At 50.6% G+C, this 19,791-nt stretch overlaps 1 protein-coding gene across 3 annotated transcripts in view; it reads left to right on the top strand.

Annotated features, from left to right (window-relative positions):
* Positions 1 to 16,971, top strand: part of LOC115339375 (rho GTPase-activating protein 39-like) — a 59,581-nt gene extending 42,610 nt beyond the window's left edge. For all 3 annotated transcript variants that reach the window (XM_030009285.2, XM_030009284.2, XM_030009283.2), the window contains 7 exons: positions 1,477 to 2,023; positions 3,321 to 3,410; positions 10,264 to 10,337; positions 11,843 to 12,042; positions 12,946 to 13,037; positions 13,602 to 13,771; positions 14,208 to 16,971. In XM_030009285.2, coding sequence (XP_029865145.1) covers positions 1,477 to 2,023; positions 3,321 to 3,410; positions 10,264 to 10,337; positions 11,843 to 12,042; positions 12,946 to 13,037; positions 13,602 to 13,771; positions 14,208 to 14,402 — 1,368 coding nt within the window. In that variant the 3' untranslated portion in view covers positions 14,403 to 16,971. The remainder of the gene's footprint in view (positions 1 to 1,476; positions 2,024 to 3,320; positions 3,411 to 10,263; positions 10,338 to 11,842; positions 12,043 to 12,945; positions 13,038 to 13,601; positions 13,772 to 14,207) is intronic.
* Positions 16,972 to 19,791: the final 2,820 nt, after the last annotated feature.

Below are 19,791 nucleotides of genomic sequence, written 5' to 3'. Positions count from 1 at the left end.
TGTTTAGCTCTTAGTTGCTGTATGTGGGAATTTCAAGTCTAACAAAACGTCTGTTTCCTAGAACAATTTGTTGGGTGTTTGAGTTCAATATGTGTCCCAGGTTGCTACTTCCATCCAAAACAGAGAGTTCTGGATGGGCAAAATAAGTGTCTTATTCTCACAAGTAGTTATTACACATCATTTTCTTGGGATCAGTACTACCAAAGCTCTAATTATGTAGTTATCCATAGCGATCACTGGGGAAGAATGATGGGACAAGGGCTGCATGTAAAAACTGCATACAAAGTCTGGGAGGAAGGAAGGTCTTTGTCTCTGCTGCTTATCTCTGTAGACTTGTGTCCCTGGAGCAAATGAGTTTGATCACTGAAGACTGTGGGTGGGGAGGAGCTGTTCCTAGTTCTCTGAGAAGAAAAAGCAACCCAGTACTTGTGAACAATTCTGATTTAATTTGGGGAAGGTTATGCCTATCTTGGATAGTAAAACATGGTAGGGAGCCCATTGCAGAGGTGTTCCCAAGTCCTGTGCAGCAGTACTTGCAGAAGCGCTGGGTCTGTAGTCACAGGCTATATCTTTCCTATGGATGTTGAGGACCAGGGCCTGTTTGGCAGGAGGTCATGGTGTGTCTGTAGGGTACAGTGCGAGCCAGTTCCATCGGTGGTGGAAGTTGACTGACGCAGATATCCAGTCTCCTTCACTTCACCAACTCACACACAATTTATCCTACCTGGGTGACAGCCTTGCCATCAAATAGCTGTGCCCATGCTCCGCTGTGCCTCTCTTAGCTTCTTCTGTCCCATTTCTGTGTCTGGCTAGTATTTCCCTTAGGAGGGTCATAGTGGAATTGAGTTACGTGTTTTCAATGCCTCAATGCAGAGGCTGTCCAGGCACAGGTTGCCCAAAGCTCAGCAGCTCCTGGTGGTTGCTAGCCATGTTGATTTGGTTTTGTCTGGGGTTTTTTTGCTAGAACTTAGAAAAATGGCAAAGGCAGGAACCAGCTATGGGATTGTGGGGGCCACAAAGGGTAAAGATGAGAAGGAAACAGTGCTAACAGTGCTGTGGCTGTCTAGTCTCTGCCACCTCCTGGGTTCCTGTGGCTCCGCAGGAGCTGAGAGGTGAAGAGTGGGGAGAGGAACTTGGCTTCTTGGTATGTGCTTGGTGCCACAGAGCTGTACTGCTGCTCTGGGAGTCAGCTCAGCTCCTGCTTGGGCTTTCCCCAGAGCTCTGGGACAACTTGGACAGTCAGCCCTGTTACTCCATGTCCCAACACTTCCCTTCGTGACAGCATCAGTGTGTGGCTGTGCCAGCCAGGCTCTTGCAGAACTGCTGATGTCAGCCACCAATTCTGCACAAAATCATGTTTTGTACAGATTCACCACTTTGCAGTTGCTGGTAGCTTCATGACTCACTGTTGATAATTTTCCTAGCAGGGTAAGGAGTCATCTAAGCTGCTTTTAACACGTCTGTTCTCCATTGCAGCCTGGGACAATAGAGTTGGACTCCAAGCAGGAGAACAGCGGCCAGCCTGGTGGCTGCATAGGATATCATTTCCCTTACAATACTCTACGGAAGCCCATCTCCCAGAGCAGCATGGCAGACTGGGCTTCTAAAAACCTGAACATGCACACACAGGGCATCTTCCGCCGAAGGATCTCCATCTCCAACATGCTGTCCTGGAATGGTGGCTCTATCAAGAAGCCAATGCTCATCACTAGCAACCGCACGATCAAAAAAGAGGCATGTGAGATGTTCAAACTGGTGCAGAGCTACATGGGAGATCGTCAGACTCGCATGGACCGGAATCACGTTGCATTGGTCACAGTCACCAAGTGCTGGAGCATGCAAGGTTTACGGGATGAGCTCTACATACAACTGATCCGGCAAACAACAGATAATACATGCTACCGCAGTCTGGCGTGGGGCTGGGAACTGATGGCCATCAGTCTGGCCTTTTTCTCCCCATCACCAAAATTTCAGTCTTATCTTGAAGGTTACATTTATCGCCACCTTGACAGTGATGAAAACAGTAAGTGCTTCATGCACACCCACTCTGACCCCAGCAGCATTCTGGTGTGTTGTGCCACTTATTCAGGGTTTTCTGGTTTTTAAAAAAACAGGTAGTCACCAGCCAGTGCTGTGGTTTCCGTCAGTGAGAGTACCATGTGCTGCGTGGGATGAAGCTGCCACCAGCTCATCTCCCTGCAGTTCTCACTTTTGCCTGGTAAAGAAATGCCAGCCCTAGACTGTGCTCGTCTCACTGCTCAGCATGGCAAGATCAGCCCTGAAAAGAGCTGATTTGGACCCACCAAGGGCAGAGTTTCTTTGGGTTCTCTGAAGACATGATTTGCTTCAAAGTTCCTTAAAGCAGGCAAAAAAAAAAAAAAAAAAAAGGATGAATGTTAATACAGAATTTTTTAAGGGAGCCATTGCAAACATTGCGAACAGGTCTTAGCTTGGCAAATAGTCAGGGATCCTGAAGGATGCTGGCTTTTGTTGTGAATAGATGCGATTTATCTGTCTTTCACAAGCCTTGTGGACCAGCCCAGGATATATTCAGTTATTACCCCAATTTTAAATTGCTACAGCATCCTGTGGGGCAAAAAAAAAAAAAAAAAAGCCAAGTGCTAGCCTGGAGAGTATTTATTGGCTGATTTGTCACTGTTTCAGCAGTGCTTGGTGTGTCTTGTCCAGTCTCAGGTGAGAAACCAGAGCACCTATTTCCATTTGGGGTTTCAAATGCAGATTAAAGCCCCCACAGGTCTGCAGAGCAGGTGGAGAAGTTCTGCCCCAGCACCTCTCTGCCCCTGCTAGTGAGCAGTGGTGCAATGCCAACCTTTGCCTTGTTTCATGCTTGTAGCCTTGACATGGGGTTCCTTCACTGAACTTCTGGATGTGCAGCACTGGTTTGGGTTTTCATGAGGATCCTAAACCCTTGTCACTTCTCCCCAAAACCATTCCCTCCAGCTATGCTTGGCCCAGGAGTGAAAAATCACCCTGCCAGCACCAGGGTCCAGGCAGCAAGGAGGAGTAATCTGAACTATTTGAGTGGGTTGTTCCTTCTGCTGGTATTTAGGCAGTAAGTTTGTCTAGGTATAAGCTTGCTGCCTGGAGCCCCTTCTCAACTATTTGGCCATTTGGAGAAGTTGAGTGGTGTTCTGGGCTCCTCACTCTGATGCTTTCAGAGCTGGCCATGGTACAGGACCTTTGCCCAAGCAGACCTCCTCATGCTGGAGTTAGGCTGGCTACCATGTCTAAGGGCAGTTCTGGGATTTGGTATTTTATCATTCCACATTATTAATCCAGAGCCTCTTTTGAATTTTCAGTTGCCCAGCGCATCAAGGAGCTTGTGGATCTGAAAAACAAGAAGAACTCAAAATCCAGGAAAAAGAGAAAACAAAACACTGAGGATGAAGGTAAAGGCAGGCACAGCATGCAGGGAGCCAAGAGGGAGGACCACACTGACCTCAGACAGATGGGGATGCTGAGCTCCGCTGAAAATCAGATAATTTCTTTAAGTGCATAGACTTAGATTTGCGAAATTTTACTGCAGGTGGCTGGTGTGAGAGGATCAGCAGTGTGGGTGGCAGCTGGGCAGCAAGTGGGACATGTAGCAGTGTGGCGGCAGGTCTGGACCCCTTTCACTCACAGTTGTATGAGAAAAGGGATTTTAATTTGTATGGAGACCTGGGGCTGTAATTCAACTGGTCTGTGTATGCCACTGAGTTTCCTATAGCACATTCTAGTGCTAAAAGCCGTACAAGCCAGCGTGTTGAAAAGAACCTGTCTCAATTGTAGTAGTGGATTTTGTAAACCACCACCCAACCTGAGGACCTTCAGGGAGGACACTGATACCTGGCAAAGAGCACTGCCTTTTTCTCTCCGGTAGTGGCTTCCTCTTGTCCATGCTTCCTGGACTCTGCAGTCCAGGGCTTGCAATAGCATCTCTGATGAATGAACAAGAGCTCACATATTCCTCCAGCCTCAGGTTTTAACTACTGGTTGCAGAATAATACTTTATCTGGCTAAAGTCTTGCTAGACAAAGTCCATTCAATTTTTTTTTTATATTGCTTTCAGGAAACTGGAGCCAACCCTGTGAATTCGTATCAGGCAGCAGTTTATATCATGTGGCCTTGGTATTTTTAATCTGGGAGAGCTGGAGTCCAGCTCCCTCCATTGCTGAGCCCTACCTGATGCCTGTGCAGACATGGCAGCTGCGCTCTCCTGCAGTGGCTTCCCTGTGTCACTGCTCCCCCAAAGCAGCTGCAAGCCTGGGAGGTGACTGAGGAGGTCCCTTGGTCACAGCCCCTGCAGTAAGAGTGTCTATCGCTTCTCTGTCTCCAGTGGGATTTGGAGCAGAGACCTGAAATTGCACAGAGGGATTATATTTCTGGTAGGGATATGTCTTTTTCCTTTCCTGTTCAGGCCCTGGAGAGTTCAGCCCATTCTGAGCCTTTGAAAAGTCATTTTGCTTGTGCTCGGAGGGGCTTTGATATCTTCATGGGACAACTCCCCGGAGATTGCTTTGGGCAGGGTGTGCTCTGTCTTGTGGGCTGAGCAGGCTCTTCTGTGCAATTGCTTGTCTATGTTGCATGTGCTGGAGTTGTGCTTAGGAGGATAGAGATAGTTTTTCCCTAAAACTAAAAAATATATCTAAAATATATATGTATTTATATGTATTCATATGTATATATATGTATTCATATATATATATGAAATGTTATGAAAAAGGCATGCCAGGATAGCTTTATACAGTTTCTAGAACGAAGCACTTGAAAGTCAGAAGTGCCTGTGTGGCCTCAGATGGGGCTCTGGTGACAGGTCACACACTGTTCCCTTTGCTGGGCCCTCTCTGCTTTCTGGCACGCAGAAGACCTGCTCTGGCAGGTCTGAACTGGAGCTTTAGAATAAATGAGCTGGTCTGCAGGCTCCTGCTGGCTTCTGCAAACATGGCAAGGGGTGCACCAAAAGACGCAGGAGGGCTGGCAGGTCACTTGAAGCAGCTTTTTCACAAGTGACCAGTAACACTGAGGATATTTTCTGGGGCCTGACCTCAGAGTTGCACCTGAAGTAAGGGGAGATCCTGCAGGAACACGCCAGGTTCTATCTGCTGCTGTCTGGAAAGGTCAGACTTTTCTTCAGGATGCCTATGTCTGCTCCACTGGCCTTGCCTGCCAGACATGTGAGGGGTGGGTAGAATGCAGTTCCCTGAAGTTGCAAGGCTAATGTGAGAAGTTGTTCATTAGTAGCTCTGAAATACTTAGATGCTTATGGATGTAGCAGCAATTTAGCAGAGAAATCCACAAGGAAATTAAATGTACTGTCTTCAAACAGAACTGAATAGAGGTATGTAGACATGTATGTAAGTCTTTCAGTGAAAAATGGAGTTAAAGCAGTGATTACACACACACACACACACACACACACACACTTCTTTCAGTGCAGAGGCTTGTAAGTAAACACTTGGGTGAGTAAACATTTATCATCTGACACACACCCAAAGAAATAATTTTGAAGTTTCCCATGCTTACCTCTGCAATCTTCGTCTTCTAGTGTAATTCTCTGTGAGTAAATGAAATATGAAGGTGGTGTGAGATCTTTTCATGGATCAATAACCCATTGGAAGGCAGAAGAATAACAGGTAGAAATAAATCATGTGTTTTCAGAAAGAGGATTGCTGATCCTGCAGGAATGTAAGCTGGGCTTTGAGTCTATACAAGGAGGCAAATAATGAGCTGGCAGCTTGGTGTTGGTACAAAATTATTCAGCATTGTAAAAACTAAAGGTGCAGAAGGATCTAGCAAGGGTGAGTGAGCTATCAAGCAGCAGAGATGGTGTCAACAAAAACAAAATATTATGCACGGGAGAGATGTCCCTAACTGCATGTGCAGTGGCAGGCTCCTATATAGCTGTTTCAGGGTGGGAAAGACATTTTGCACTTTGTATATAAATTTCCAGCAATGTGTATACACAGTGCTGGGAAGTGGTCAGAAACCAGAGGATCAGGAGCTTGTAGAAAAGGGACAAAGAGCAAACCAGCACTCAGCCATAGTAGTGCTGTGCCCACTTTGCATGTCCTGCCCGTGGTCCCTCCAGGGCTGATGAGTGCGGCAGGGGAAGCCCCACAGGGAGCTGGACCTGGAGGAGAGAGGAGGGGTGAAGGTCAGTGGGCTGAAAGAAATTGCAGGTCATCTGGGGAAAGCAAGAGGAAGAAATATTCTCGTTGTTTGTTGTAGCGGAAGAATTGGAAACTGCCTGGTTGTTGGGCAGCAGGCTTAAGAACGCTCTGTCCTGAAGCACAAAATTAAATCGTTAAGAGTTGGCAGGTTAGGAGAATAACAGGTTTAGGAACAAATGGGACAAATTCAAATGAGGGAGGTCTGTCAGTTGATGGTTAATGGTCCAGATGCAGCACTGCCTCAGGGTATCTCCCATCTGCTGTTAGCCAGGAGATTTTTGCAGGGGAATACTCATTTTTCAGACATCCTGTATCTGTTTCTTATGCTCCTGGTGGCAGATGCAGGTTGCTGATTCATACGGTCCTTTGGGCTGATGAAGCACGGCATTTCCCATGTAGGGAGTGGTGACGGAGCAGCATTGCTGGGATGCAGAAGGATGCACTGGTGGTGTGAGGAAGAGGGGCTAAAACACTGCTGTAAAATAGGGGTGCCTGGGCAGATCTAAGCCAGGAGAGTGGCACTGGTGCAAAGCCTAGCTGAGCTGTTCAGGAGGCACCTACCCCCGTGCTAAAGAGCACAGCAGGATGGGGCCCTGGTCTGAGAGCCTCCTCTGACTGTGCCAGGCTGAGGTCTGTGAGAGGCTACCGTAGATCGGAGAAATACTCAGACAGCAGCTTCTGCTGTGCTAAAATGCGTGTCCTGTGGCCGGGTTCTGAATCCACGTTGTTTGCTGCATTTTTTAAGACATTTTTTGGCAGAAGAGTGTTCAAGTCTGTTCCAGAAGGTATGTTCCTGCATGTGCCCCGCCTAGATTTTAACTTGTTATAAAAGCAGAGGTTCTTTAAGAAGCTCTTCACATATGTTTCTAAGCCAGCACATGGAAGAATATTTTCCTTTGCAAACTGTTTTTCACTGTGTGGGTTGTCAGTAGTCTTCTGTTCCTGAGCTCCTGGGGCTATTGTGGTACCACAGGAAATAACAGATCAACTTGGATTTCACAGATTCGTGGTGTGCTCAGAGAAGTGGAATTGCCTTCAGTATTAGCCCTTTCCAGCCCATGCAGGCAAAGCTGCCCGTCCCTGTGCCAAGGGGTGTGAGCTTGGGAGCAGAGGTAGTACCTGGCCTGCTTGTTAGGAGAACTGACCCTGCGTGATGAGCTAAATGCCGGGAGCTGGTCTCTAGCTGAGCATTTTAAAACAGCCAGACGGTCGAGTCAAGTCGCTTGTTTGGAAAAGCAGAGGCTAAAGCTAAATTCTGCTCCTCTCCCTCACGTTTCCCTCTGCAGCTCACCGCTTGCCTCCCAGCCTCTCTGCATCTCCTTTGCCCATCTCACTCTGCACATGTGCTGGGAGCCGGGAGCACTCGCATTGGGGCGGTTGAGTTCTGCTACATGGCAGGGAGGCTGCACGCTGCATGTTTAAGGTGTCAGCCCCTGCGGGAGCCATTCATTCTGTGCCTGCCATGGCAGAGTGCTAGTCACCGTATTCCTCAGGGCTCCCTTTGCTCTTTTGGCGATTCAGGTCCATGGGCAGTAATGTGTCCAGCCCCTTGTGCATGGGGCAGGGCAAGTTTAGTTTTCAGTTTATTTGCTTGAAATTTGGTTGGCTCCACTCATGGCCCCAGCAGTCCCCTCTGGGTCAGAGGCTGCAGCTTGGTCATCGTTGGGAGCAGGACACTGAGGAGATTGAAGTAGACGGACGCCTTTAATCTTGAGAGCAGACAACAGACGACCCTTTATTGCTAAAACACACACATACTTATAGTCACATATTCTGCAAAGTCACTGTACACGCGCACAAGCATAAAATATGATTGGTTATATCAACACTGTACACGCGCATAAACATAAGATATAATTGGTTATACTAACTCTGTACACGCGCATAAACATAGGACATAATTGGTTATACCAATTAAAACATGCAAAACTTGTCTCAGTCTAATTGGTCAAGATAAACTGCCGAATTGAGGTTCTTTGTGCCAAGTTCCCTTTATCGTGGAATGCGCACCTGTGTTCTTCTAATTGCTATCTTTCTTTTTTTGTCTTCTTGTTTATTCTGTTCAAGGCCTTCTAAAGGCGTCTGGAATGCTCTTGCGACTGTTAGCTAAATATGTTCCCACAGGACACCTCTCTGCAGAAACAGCAGGATGTAGGTTTTAGGCTTTTCCCAGGATTGGAGAGCTTTCTGGGAAAGTACAAAACAGGCTTCAAGCAGACATGTCCGGCTGCTGCCCACACATCAGCCTTGCAAGCTTTTCAAGGCAACCAGTTCCTTTGCAAACCTTGTTAAACTCTTAGGGTGATTATGGTTTCATGGTCTAATTACAGTGTGAAAAAACATTTCCTATTATTGGTTTCGAATGTGCTGCCTCCCGCATAATTGGTGTGACGCAGAGACACAGTCCAGTCTTTTTCCCATTCCCTCCTTCGTGAAGCAGATGACACTTTACATCTGGGTGCGTCTGCACATTTTAACAACAGAAGCCGTAACCTGGAATAGTGAAGCATCACAAAGCAGCTCATTGGGTTTGTTTTCTTTAATCCTTAGACATTTCCAGTATAAATCATGCCTGGGATTAGCAGGATTTTTGCATTTGGGGAATATTTTGCTTTAGATATTCCCAAGAGAGAGAAATTCTTAAAATTCACTTTCCTTCTCATTGCCTGCGGGAGAGAGGGATGCTGTTGTACTTCCTTTGGCATTGCTCCAGTGTTACAGAGAGGCTCCGCCCCAGCTGTCAAGGAGATTGATTGAGGCAGGGGGTGCTTGTTTTGTCATGGGGAGCCAAGGACTATGGTTTGTCTGCTGGCTGAGAGGAGAACGGAGGAAAGTGGATCTCTCACCGTTGTGAATTGTTCTGCTTGGGTAGAGCTTGTCCTCCCTCTGCTTTGAGAGGATTTGAGGAACTCCAGGCTCCTGACCAGCTTACCTAAGCCACAGGGTATGTGAAAGGCTGATCTAAAATACGCAGCATCGGACCAGAATGTAGATTTTAAAAGCCACAAGTATTTTGAACTCTGCTGCAAGCTTTAAGCCTGGCAGGGAATCAAATAGGGCAGATCTATTCACTGCTTTCAGCAAGCACTTTGGGTTTGACTCGAAAAAGAACAAAAGGCCAACAGTTTTGGAAAAACTCTCCCAGCAATCAGTGCTCTGTCAGTGCAAACATTTCTCTTGGTGTCACGGGGGGATTAGCTCTGTGAATCCTGGCTCTGCTCGCCCTCAGAGTTCACTGAACCAAGTGCAACCGGAGCAGCCATTCTTGCAGAGGGCTGCAGCTTTCACACCAAGCTCTGGTGTGTCTGATTTTCCTCGTATCGCAGAGCACACCTGAGCATCACAATACAACCCTGGGTTGGAGGAGGCTGCAGGCAGGAGAGTGAGGAAGCCTTCTGCAGGGCTTTGGGAAGATGAGAGAGATTCTGCCACCTTTCCATGCCTCTCCTTGCATCCTGAGCTCACTCTTGGTGCTGGTGCTGCCTCTCTGGCCCTACACGCCTTTCTCTACTGCTTCCTCTCTCATAGTCCAGGACTGCAGTTCTTGAATCATAAACAGTTTGTTCAAAACACTGAAATCTTTCCTGGCAGGAGGCTGGCTCTGCGTGCTCTTTGGCTGAGATCTGGCAATATGTAAATACCCAGCCCTGTGTCTGTGAGCCACGTAACTCCAGCCACACCACTGGGAACAAGGACTCACGCTCGCATGCATGCCCGGGCTATGAATGCCGAATGGGCACCTTGCGTTGAGTCAGGACAGGGTCAGGCTGCCTCTGCGAGAGGTGGAGATCTGCAGGAGTGGGGCTGGGAGGTGCAGAGCTACGAGTCTTGACTCAGAAGACAAATCCCTCCAAGCACAAGCACCTACTTCCACTGACGCTGCCTGCCACAGGGCTGCAGGGCCAGGAGGCTTTGGGGCGCTCAGTGTGAGGTTTCGGCAGTCCCTCTACCCTGCCCGCACAACAGGCTGCATAGAAGGGGGGTTGCTGTTTGTGCCGGTGTGCACTGCTGTGCTGGTGCTCTCTGAAGGGCTCTGGTGTGGTGGGTGCATGGCGCTGCAGGCTGACTGCTCGTTTCTCCTTCCCACCAGGTCTGCCCATCAGCACTTACGCCAAATACTGCTACCGGAAACTCCAGAAAGTAGCTGTCACAGGAGGCAAAAAGGTGAGCGGCTGCCCCTGCTCCAGGACCTGTAGGCTGCCCGAGCAGTACTCTGCTTCCCAGGTCCCAGAGCAATCGGCCCCTTGACTCTCGGAGGTCACCGCTGATTCAGTGATGGGAAATGGACATAGAGCTAGTGGGGGAGGCTTGCTCAGGGCTCATCTCCCCATGAATGTGTGGGAGAAGGCTGCTGCCCAGGTCCCGCCATCCTCCTGGCAGCCAGCAGTGCCTGCCATGCTGGCAGCCACATGGCTCTATGCTCCCTGGCCTTAGGGACAAGGACAAACCTGATGTTTACCTGTCTCCAGGGTAAGAGGAGCTGTCTGTGCAGGGGATGCCCATCATTTGGTTTCTTCAGGTGAGGGGAGGGTCTCCTTTTGCCACTGAGAGCTTGCATGGGCCAGGTCTTGCAGCTGGTTTACTGCAGAGTTGTTCATTCCCAGTTCAAAAAATCACACAGCAGAGATGGCTGGTGCAGAGGGGAGCCTCTGTGCTCTGTGTTATCTGGAAATCCCCCTCCTCCCTTTCCTCCACACGGTTCTGTGCGGGGCTGTGAAAGCTGGCAGGCAGCCTCACCCTGTCCGTTCTAGGTCTCCTAGCCAGATCGGGGTGTCTTTTATTTCTGCAAATCCCTCTGGGGCCTTCCTGCCATCTGGACTCTGTGTACAGTGAGCAAATAGCTGAAATACGTTGGGAGGGGTGAAGGCTCCTGGCATCCCTGCGGGGGCAGGACAAGAAGTGTCCAGACACACATCGCACATAACTGTAGCCCCAGTGGCTGCCACCCTCTGAGGGGTTGGCAGGAGCTTTCCCTCTGTCACACTCCCACTTGGCTGTGGGGATGCTGCCGAATGGCCGCCGTGCTGGGCAGCCTGTCGCCCCTGTGACAGCGCTCTGTGTTTCGATCTCTGCCAGGGGAGATTCAAAGCCCCTTTCAAGTGTTGGCATCTTTCAAAAGCAACAGGTCCCGGTGCCCTCTTTTCAGAGAGCTTTAGTACCTCTGAGAGCAAAGCTTTCCCTAGAGTTGGACATACCTGGAATTCCCTTCTCCAAAAGGCTGTTTTTCAGCTGTCCCGTGGCCAAGCGCTCACCCAGTGCCAGACTGGTATACACATGCCCTCTGCTGACCTCACCACAGCTGGGGACAGGCTGGGCTCCATCCTTCCTCCCACCACACCAGCAGGTAGAGCTACAGCTGGAGCAGCCTCCCGGATGTGCAAAACACGGCAACAGAATCCCTGCAAACACAGCCCGAACTCTCCAAAGTGGTCTCCTGCCAACAGGCAGCAGCTTCCCTGCTCCTCTTGGCCCTGATGAGTTCAACCCCCACCCTGATTTTAGGAGGTGGAGGCTGCAGAGCAAGAACTGTGCTGCCAGGAGGCCAGCAAGGTGTCCACGTGCATGGCCAGCCCTCTCCATCCTGGCTGCTCACCACCACCATCCCTAGGTCACTGTTTCTCTGTGGGCTGGCTGTGCGACAGCTGCACTGAGCTCTTCTCTGTCCTCAGGGCCTCCGTAAACCGACAGTGGAAGAGATAATGCATGCCAGGAATGCCATTGTGACACCATCGCTCTTCGGCAGCTCTCTGGAGGAAATCATGCTGCGGCAGCAGGACATGTACCCGGGTAACAAGCTGCCCTGGGTGCAGACACAGCTATCGCAGCAGGTCCTGGCTCTGGGAGGAGAACAGACAGAGGGGATTTTCAGGTGAGCTTTTGGGTTGCTGTGTTACTTTTGAGCCACCCACATGTCAGTCCTTAAAGCGGAGAGGTCAAGATTGACCTCCATGTGCTTCCTCTTCCCTGAGAATAGCACTCTGCCGTGGATCGGACAAAACCTGACCTTTCCCAGGTTTAGGAATCACCTCTTAAAGTAGCATTAGCCCATTTGCATGCATTAGCACAGAGGGGACAGCATAGATGTGACTTGAACTACTTAGGACAGCACGTACCCAGGCAAGGCATTGAACTGTCATCAACTTCAACAGAATTAGTTGGCCGGTGCGGGGAAGGGATGAGCTCTTGGGTCTCTGGCAGAGCAGTTCATCAAATGCAGCTCATCAGCCTTGATGATGCACAAGATAATGCTGAGGAGTCAAGAGAGACAAAGAATCTGTATGGTGAACATAGGGGATTCTGGTTTGGGTTTGTTTTTCTGGGGTTTTTTTATTATTGTTATTTAAGATTTGTGTTAGTTTTTCAGTAGCTAAACTTGATTTAAGGTAGCTAGCAAAAGAACTCAACCTTGCATTGTAAGGCTTTCTAATACCTTGGTATATTTAGCCAGAGATGCTTCTTATCTTTGGACTGAACATGCTGCAGAGAGGCCTAGTTACAGAAAATAATCACTTCTGAGGACAGAATGATAGTTGCTGTCTGAGCTAGTGGGAAGGAGACAAGCGTTTCTTCTACCCCCACTTGAAGGCTGTGTTTAAAAACAGGCAATGCATTCTCTCTGAGGAACTGCTTCTGTAGCTGCTGCTGGTGCATGCTCCCTTCTCCCTGGGGCCCCAGAAGCAGCTTTGGAGCCACGGTTTGCCGGCCAGCTGCCACACCAGGCACGTTGCCCTGCTCACTCTCTGAAGCACCTTTGCTGTGTCTCTGTTTGCAGGATACCTGGTGACATAGATGAAGTCAATGCATTGAAGTTGCAGGTGGATCAGTGGAGAATCCCAAGCAGCCTCAGTGACCCCAACATCCCAGGTATGGGAATGCAGCAGATCTGGGTGCTGCAGCCTCAGCCATGGTACAGTGTGGAAGGGAAGGTACAGGAGCAGCCCAGGAGGTGTGCTGCTGCCTGGGGACGTGTACCCAGGCTGTCTTCACTAACTGGGTTTTCATTCTGTGCCTTTCCACTGCCTTTCCAAATACTACCCATAATAAAAATACGGGGGGTGGTGGGGGAACCTCTGCCTCCAGCTGGCGCCAGCACAGTGAGGCTATGCAAGCTGGGCGGCATGCAGAGCAGCTGGCAGTCATTCAGGAGCAGCTTTTTAGCTCCAAGGTCTCATTGGCCTCTCCTTTAGGCGGCCCCAGAGCTGCTTCCTGGAGGAGCAGGTAGATAAGAGCCAGCGCTTCCCTCTAACTGGCCAGTTTGGCTGCCTGAGAATTTCAGAGCCAAGACTGAAATAAGGTGAAACAGGACAAGTGCAGAATACCTTCTCTGCCCTCTGTTTCCTGGGGCATTGAGTCTCGCTGCCAAGTTTGCCTCTGAAGGTGGTGGGGAAGTCACCAGAGCTGTTCTCATGCACCCTGCTTTCTGCCCAGCCTCTCTTCTCAAGCTCTGGTATCGGGAGCTGGAGGAGCCTGTGATCCCCCAACAGTTCTACAAAGAGTGTATCAGCAACTATGAGAACCCCGATGCTGCCGTGGCTGTGGTGCAGCTTTTGCCGGAGCTTAACAGACTGGTGCTGTGTTACCTCATACACTTCCTGCAGGTAGGCAGCCCCCGCAGTCCTGCGCCCCTGCTGCTGGCCAAGAGCCTGGAGCACATGGGGCACAGTTAGTGGGACAGCTGTGGTGGGCCATCGGCAGGGTTTTAGGACCTCTCACCTGTATTTAAGGTGGGATTGATGGAGGGGGGTCTGCTGGTTTTGTCCCTTATGGGAGCAATAAATGGTATTCCTGATCTTGTAGAGCATGGGCCTGGTCCCAAAGGTTGAGATCTGCAAGATGTTCCCTGCCTGCTGAGGCTCCCACGCTGTCGGCTACATCAGAGCATAGTGATCTTCCCCTGTGAACGTGTGGCTGTTGGGGCATTGTCCTTTAGGGAGGCCACATCTCTGGTCTCCTTGCACCTCCTCTTAGGCCACGCGTTTGGAGTCTTTTGCCCTTTTCCACTGCTCCAGCTGAATGTCGTCTTATTATCTGCAGATCTTTGCTCAGCCATCAAATGTGGGCAGAACGAAGATGGATGTGAATAACCTGGCCATGGTGATGGCCCCCAACTGCCTGCGCTGCCAGTCCGACGACCCTCGCATTATCTTTGAGAACACACGCAAAGAAATGTCCTTTCTTCGCATGCTGATAGTGCACTTGGACACGAGCTTCATCAAAGGGCTGGTTTGAGCCGCTGGCCCTGGCGTCCAAAACATTGCTCTGGGGAGTTGCTGGGTGCCTGAAGTCTTCTCCACTTAGGTTTCTTCCATTGTCTTTGCTGTTGTCACACCCTGGGTTAGCCCCTGAGCATCTCCCAGCATATGACCTCAAGGACAAGGACTAGACACTCCTTGAAGGCTCGAGCTGTTCAGCACCAGGAAGTCCTTTGGCATGCCAGGCCAGATTCAGTGGTTCCTGGCCTTCCAGCGTGTGTCAGAGGGGAGCAGCCCTCCTCCTTGGAGCCACAGGACTGGTTGCTCATTGAAAGGGCTGTGACATCTGTGAGAAACCGCTACCTGGGGCAGTGAGACTCTCCATCTCCCTTCTGGAGGCAGAGTTGGCTTCAGATAGGAGGACATCGCTCCTGTGTTGTGGCATGAGCTGGTCCTGGGGAGATGCTGCCTCATTGAGGATAATCCCAGTGCTATGGAGCCAGCCTGGTTCACCTCTGCAGACTGTTGGTTGGAGGTGTGAGGGTTGTTCTGACACCCCACGATGCTGTGGGTAGAGGGATGTGAAGGTGTGGGGGGGGGTTCGCTGAGGCAGAGAGGTTCCTTGGACTGCGCTGGTCAGTGGAAGCACATTGCAGCCCAGGGAGAGGAGATGTTTGAGCCTCTGCTGCTGGTGGGCAGGTAGGCAGACATCCCACAGCTGGGAGCCCTGGCAGGCCAGATCCACACATCATCCACCTCACCTTCTCCTTAAGGCGGCTTCAGAGCTGCACAGCAGCATGTGGTCAGCATGCAGGACCAGCCCTGTGCTGAGCTAAACCAGCACCCACCCATGCCACGGAAGCTGGGGACAAGAGGAAGGCCATGCACCTGACAACAGACAGATAAACAACCTCTTTGGCATCCTCCTAACGAGGGCTGTATCCTCTGGAGGGGTAACCCCAGCGGCCTTGCAGCTCCTTTCTACTATGGGCAACGTGAGCTGACACCGGCTTTCCTGAAGGGCATCTGAGGCCATGCTCAGACCAGCCTCACGGCTCTGGCACCCCCCCATCCTGGTACCACATCCTTCCCAGACCACTCTGCCGGGGACTGAATACCAGTTTTGGCCACCCTTCTGGTTCAGTCCAGGTCTAAAGAAAGCTGAGAAGGCCCTCAACAGTACCTGTGCTCAGATATGCCTTTCCAGGCAGAGCAGCAGCATTGCCGTGTGCTTGTGAAATGCTGGTACTGCCTGGAGTCAACTGTGGCACCTATGCGCTTCCCGCCTAATTCCCAGAGGATTTACAGAGAGGTTGGGAAGGGAAGGGGAAGGAAGGGAAGAGAAAGGAAGAGGCAGGTCTGAGTGGCTGAGATGTGCTGCAGCCTGTGTAGGAGTGGTGTCATGCAGGCAGCTCAGCATTCTTACTGCTGCTGTTAAACCCCTGCGGCTTTCTGTGTGCCACCAGAAGTAAGGCACAGCAAGGACAGTGTCTTTCAGAGGCAGTGCATGGATTTCTCCGCAGCTTCTGGATACTGTTGCATGTTCCTTAGCAAGCAGCAATTTCTAATTCGGTGGCATCCTGGTATTACTCTTCTCTTCCTTTGAAATGTTTTCCCTGCTGGAGGCAGGTCTGCTGCAAAAAGCTGCATGTTGGGATTACTCATGCAATGCTAAGTCTGCTGGTAGCATCCAAGGTTTCATTTGCATTTCTGCATCCCTCTCCCTTTCAAGTGGGAACCTGGGATCATCCTCTTCTGATTGCAGTGGGGAGCTGAGCCCTGCTAGTAGTGAGGTTTAAAGCTGATGTCTGAATCTGTACTAAATGTTTGGGCATAAGGTGCCATGTGGAGAGAGTGTCCCAAGCCTACTGGCTGCTTGGATCTCCTGAAGTGCCTGAAGGGGGTTTCCAGGGCACACATTTGCTCAGATGAACTCCATAGAGGGAGTTCGGTGTGTGCCCAGCTGAACAAGGGTTGTGGTTCCTCTCCTTGTACCACATGCTTCTGTGGTCCAGTGGGCCAGGAAATCTTGCTCCCACGTCAGGATTAGCTCTGTCAAACATGCCCCCAAAAATGTGTCAGGATCTGTTTCACACACCCATCCCATCTCACACCATCCCATCCTATCACTTTGAAGCCATTCAGCTCAGCTTGGCCTTCTGAAATGCTGAACAACTTGTACTTCAGGTGTGGGGCTACATTCCCAGAAATGTAGAGACAGGTAGGGGGACAGGCTCTCCCATATTGTACTGAAATTTGAATCGTTGAATAGGCTTGGGGTGCCACATCCTGACCCCCCTCTGTGGGCTGGAGCAGCCGTGTAGTACCTGCCCTTCTCTTTGGGCTGCAGATGCATGTGCCTGTGTTGGGCTTCGCCCACAGCCAGCCACACCGTGTAGGTGATCGATGTTATTCCTTGCACTTAGCTGTAGCAGTCAATCAAACTGTAGGCATTTGCTGCTATTACAACTGAATGCTTCTTGCCAGGGCTGTAAAATAGGCTAATAAATGACACTGGATATTATTTTTTTTGCCAACAGATTTGTAAATACAAATCAGTAAAGCAGCCTCTCCTCTGTTCTAATAATAAATACAATCTCCATGGTTGTCTCTTGTCCTTTTTGTGAATTTCTGAAGCATGATCATGTCCACCTGGAGCTGCAGATTTCAGACTGGATGTCAGTGTTCATGAATAACATTTGGGAATCAGCATGACATAAACACTTGGAAACCAAGCTGTGGGCTGGTTCTGTCTTAACTCTCAGGCAGCTACTAGGGACACTCAATGAAACTTGGAAGAGAAGAGGTTAAAACAGATAAAGGACAATACTTCTTTACACAGGACCTTCTGGAGCCTTTCAGAAAACAAGTCAAAAAGGGATTAGAGAAGTTTATGGGCAATAGCTCCACAAATGGGCAGTCAGAGGATAAGGAGGGATGTGCTGCTAATATCCCTCATCCAGCAGCTGTGGGTGCGGCAAGTGGACTGCAGGAGGTGGCCACACACACGTGCTGTCCCTGCATAGTCTCTGCTGTTGGAGATGTGGTTAGACAGGCTGTCAGGCTGACCCCCCTGGGACATTTTTATGTTCAGACTGGAGTATTCTCTGATCTTTCCTCCATCCCTGCTCCAAGAAGCAGCTGGGAGCACTCTGTGTTGGTGCTCCAGACTCACGCTGCTTGCACACTGAGGTGGGGCTGCAGCACAAGTGCTGGCTGTGCAACTTCAGCCACGCAGTGACGAGTTACTGCCCTGGGTCTGGCCAGTGCTGCTGATGCTCTAGGGGTGGTCACTGTCCTGGCAGCACTGAGCAAAGATGGTGCACTACAGGCAAAGCTGGTAAGGGCTGCTCAGTCACTCCAGCAGTTCAAGATCACCTGTGCTGGCCACATCACTGGGTCTTCACACCAGCCTTGCTGGCAGGAGGGTGGTAGGCGGTATGTACCCTTCAGGAGGCAAGCAATGACAAGTGAGAGCAGAAGGAAGACCAACAGCATTGTAACCTCACGCAGCCCTTTCCTAGGTGGATTTCTGCAGCCTGATGTCTAAGTGTTCCCCAAGGTTTTGCTGTGAAATGAGCTGATTTTGGCCAAATCAAAAAAGCCCACAAACTAAGTGCTTCAGCTCAGGCTCAGAGACTTGGACTCACTCGTGCAGTCACCTTGGCCCGATACCTGGATCACTTAAAAAATCAATGGCCAGAGTAGCGGCTGGGCTCATAATGAGCTGGTGGTTTGTTCTCTGCTTCCACCAGCCGCGCAGTAAGACCCTGTGCCAGAGGGTGGCTTGAGACATAGCCACCCATCACTTGTCTTTGGCTCCTTGTAGAGAGGAGGCAGCTGCAGCTTCTCTGAGACTTGCCACCGTTTGTGGAAGGGTATTGTGTCCTGATGGGGCCAGCACCCTTGCAGTGCTGCATGCTCTTGCTGGTGCTGTTGAATTTCCTGCTGGTTTAAGTCTCCTTTTCACAAAGCCTGGCATGAGCCTTTTGCTGTCTGCAATCGTGTCCTGGGAATCTGCAAACAAAAATGGTAAAAGCAATCCTCCCAGCTACTGACTGCAGCTGACAGACACCATGCCCTCAGGTCTGCTGTCCGCGCTCCACCCCAGCTCCTGAAGAGGTTCGGCAGCTGTTGGGGGATCACAGGTGGCTTTTGGACCTCTCTGTAGGTTCAGCTTGAGATGGAGGAAGGTAGGGCTCAGCTCTGGCAACTGCCTGGTGTTTTATGGGACATGGTAACCACAAGGCCACCCATCCTGCGCACCCCTCCTGGTAGAGAAGCTTCCTGCAGTCTTTCCTCCACTTGCAAATGTGAGGGGTCTCCCTCCTCCTGGCCCACCAGAGATACTCCATTTCTCCCTCAAACCAGAGGTGCCCAGAGGTTGTGATGCCTCCCCAAAAATCCAGGGCAGTGGGAGGCCAGTTTTTAGCCTAATCCTCACATTGAGCTTTGCACTAAATCAGCCCTGTGGGAGGAGAGAGACCAGAGGAACAGGCAAGGCTGTGTCAGGAGCCCTGCAGCACCAGAGGGAGGCTGTACTGACGCTGCCCCAGTGCAGGTTTGATGTGGGCACAGCAAAGCGCTGGCAGATTCAGCGGAACTGGCTAGTGGAGATGGCACTGAGCTAGGGCGCTGCAGAGCAGGGCTCAGGCTCCAGCACATCCACACACTTGTCTGTGGGACAACCATCAACAATAAGATGTAGAAAGCTGATTTAGCTGCTGAGCATTGCTGCTTTTAGAGCTCCTCTTGTCCTATAGCATTTGTCAGCCACAGTTAATGGTGGAGAGAACTGGGTGTGGGTGCAGGCAGCTGGGGAACCATCTCAGGCATGAAGAGGGGACAGGGAAAAGCCTAGGCATTCAGTGAGAGGTGGACCACATAACGGACCCTGCTGGAGTTCAGTGCATCCAGGTGGCCATGCAGGAAAACTTTTGGGACACACTGCGTCACTCATGAGCTGGACTTTTCCTTTCAAAGCAGGGGGCACCAGCTGAAGACACTGCCCAGCCTGCAAAGGTTTGAACCTGCATCTCCCAGGGGCTCCGCCTGGCCTGGCTTCCACCTGGACCTTCCTCTGCCTCACCATCAAAGCCATCCCCCTTTGTCTGAAGTGCTTAGTGTTTACTGGTACCATAAAGGGAGCCTGTGTCTGAGGATTGTGTGACCTCAGCTGTCGGGCTTGGGTGCTAGCAGAATTCAGGGCCCAAATCCATGAAGGTGTTCAGAAGCCCAAGACCGGTCTTACAAGCTACTACTTCTTCCAAAGGAGAACTGGTGGCTTACATCAGCTCGTCTCCACTCGCAGCCCCATTTCCTCCATCCCATCTGTGCCAGGTCTGGTGCTTCATTCAGATCACAAGCAACAGGGGAGACCGGGTGGGCTGTGGGGGGGATGTGGAGGGTGGGATGGAGGTGGAGCG

This window comes from Aquila chrysaetos, chromosome 3 (assembly GCF_900496995.4).
Source record: "Aquila chrysaetos chrysaetos chromosome 3, bAquChr1.4, whole genome shotgun sequence".
Classification (NCBI taxonomy): Eukaryota; Metazoa; Chordata; class Aves; order Accipitriformes; family Accipitridae; genus Aquila; species Aquila chrysaetos.
Note: the sequence above shows the minus strand (reverse complement) of the source record. Positions and strands in the feature narration are given on the sequence as shown.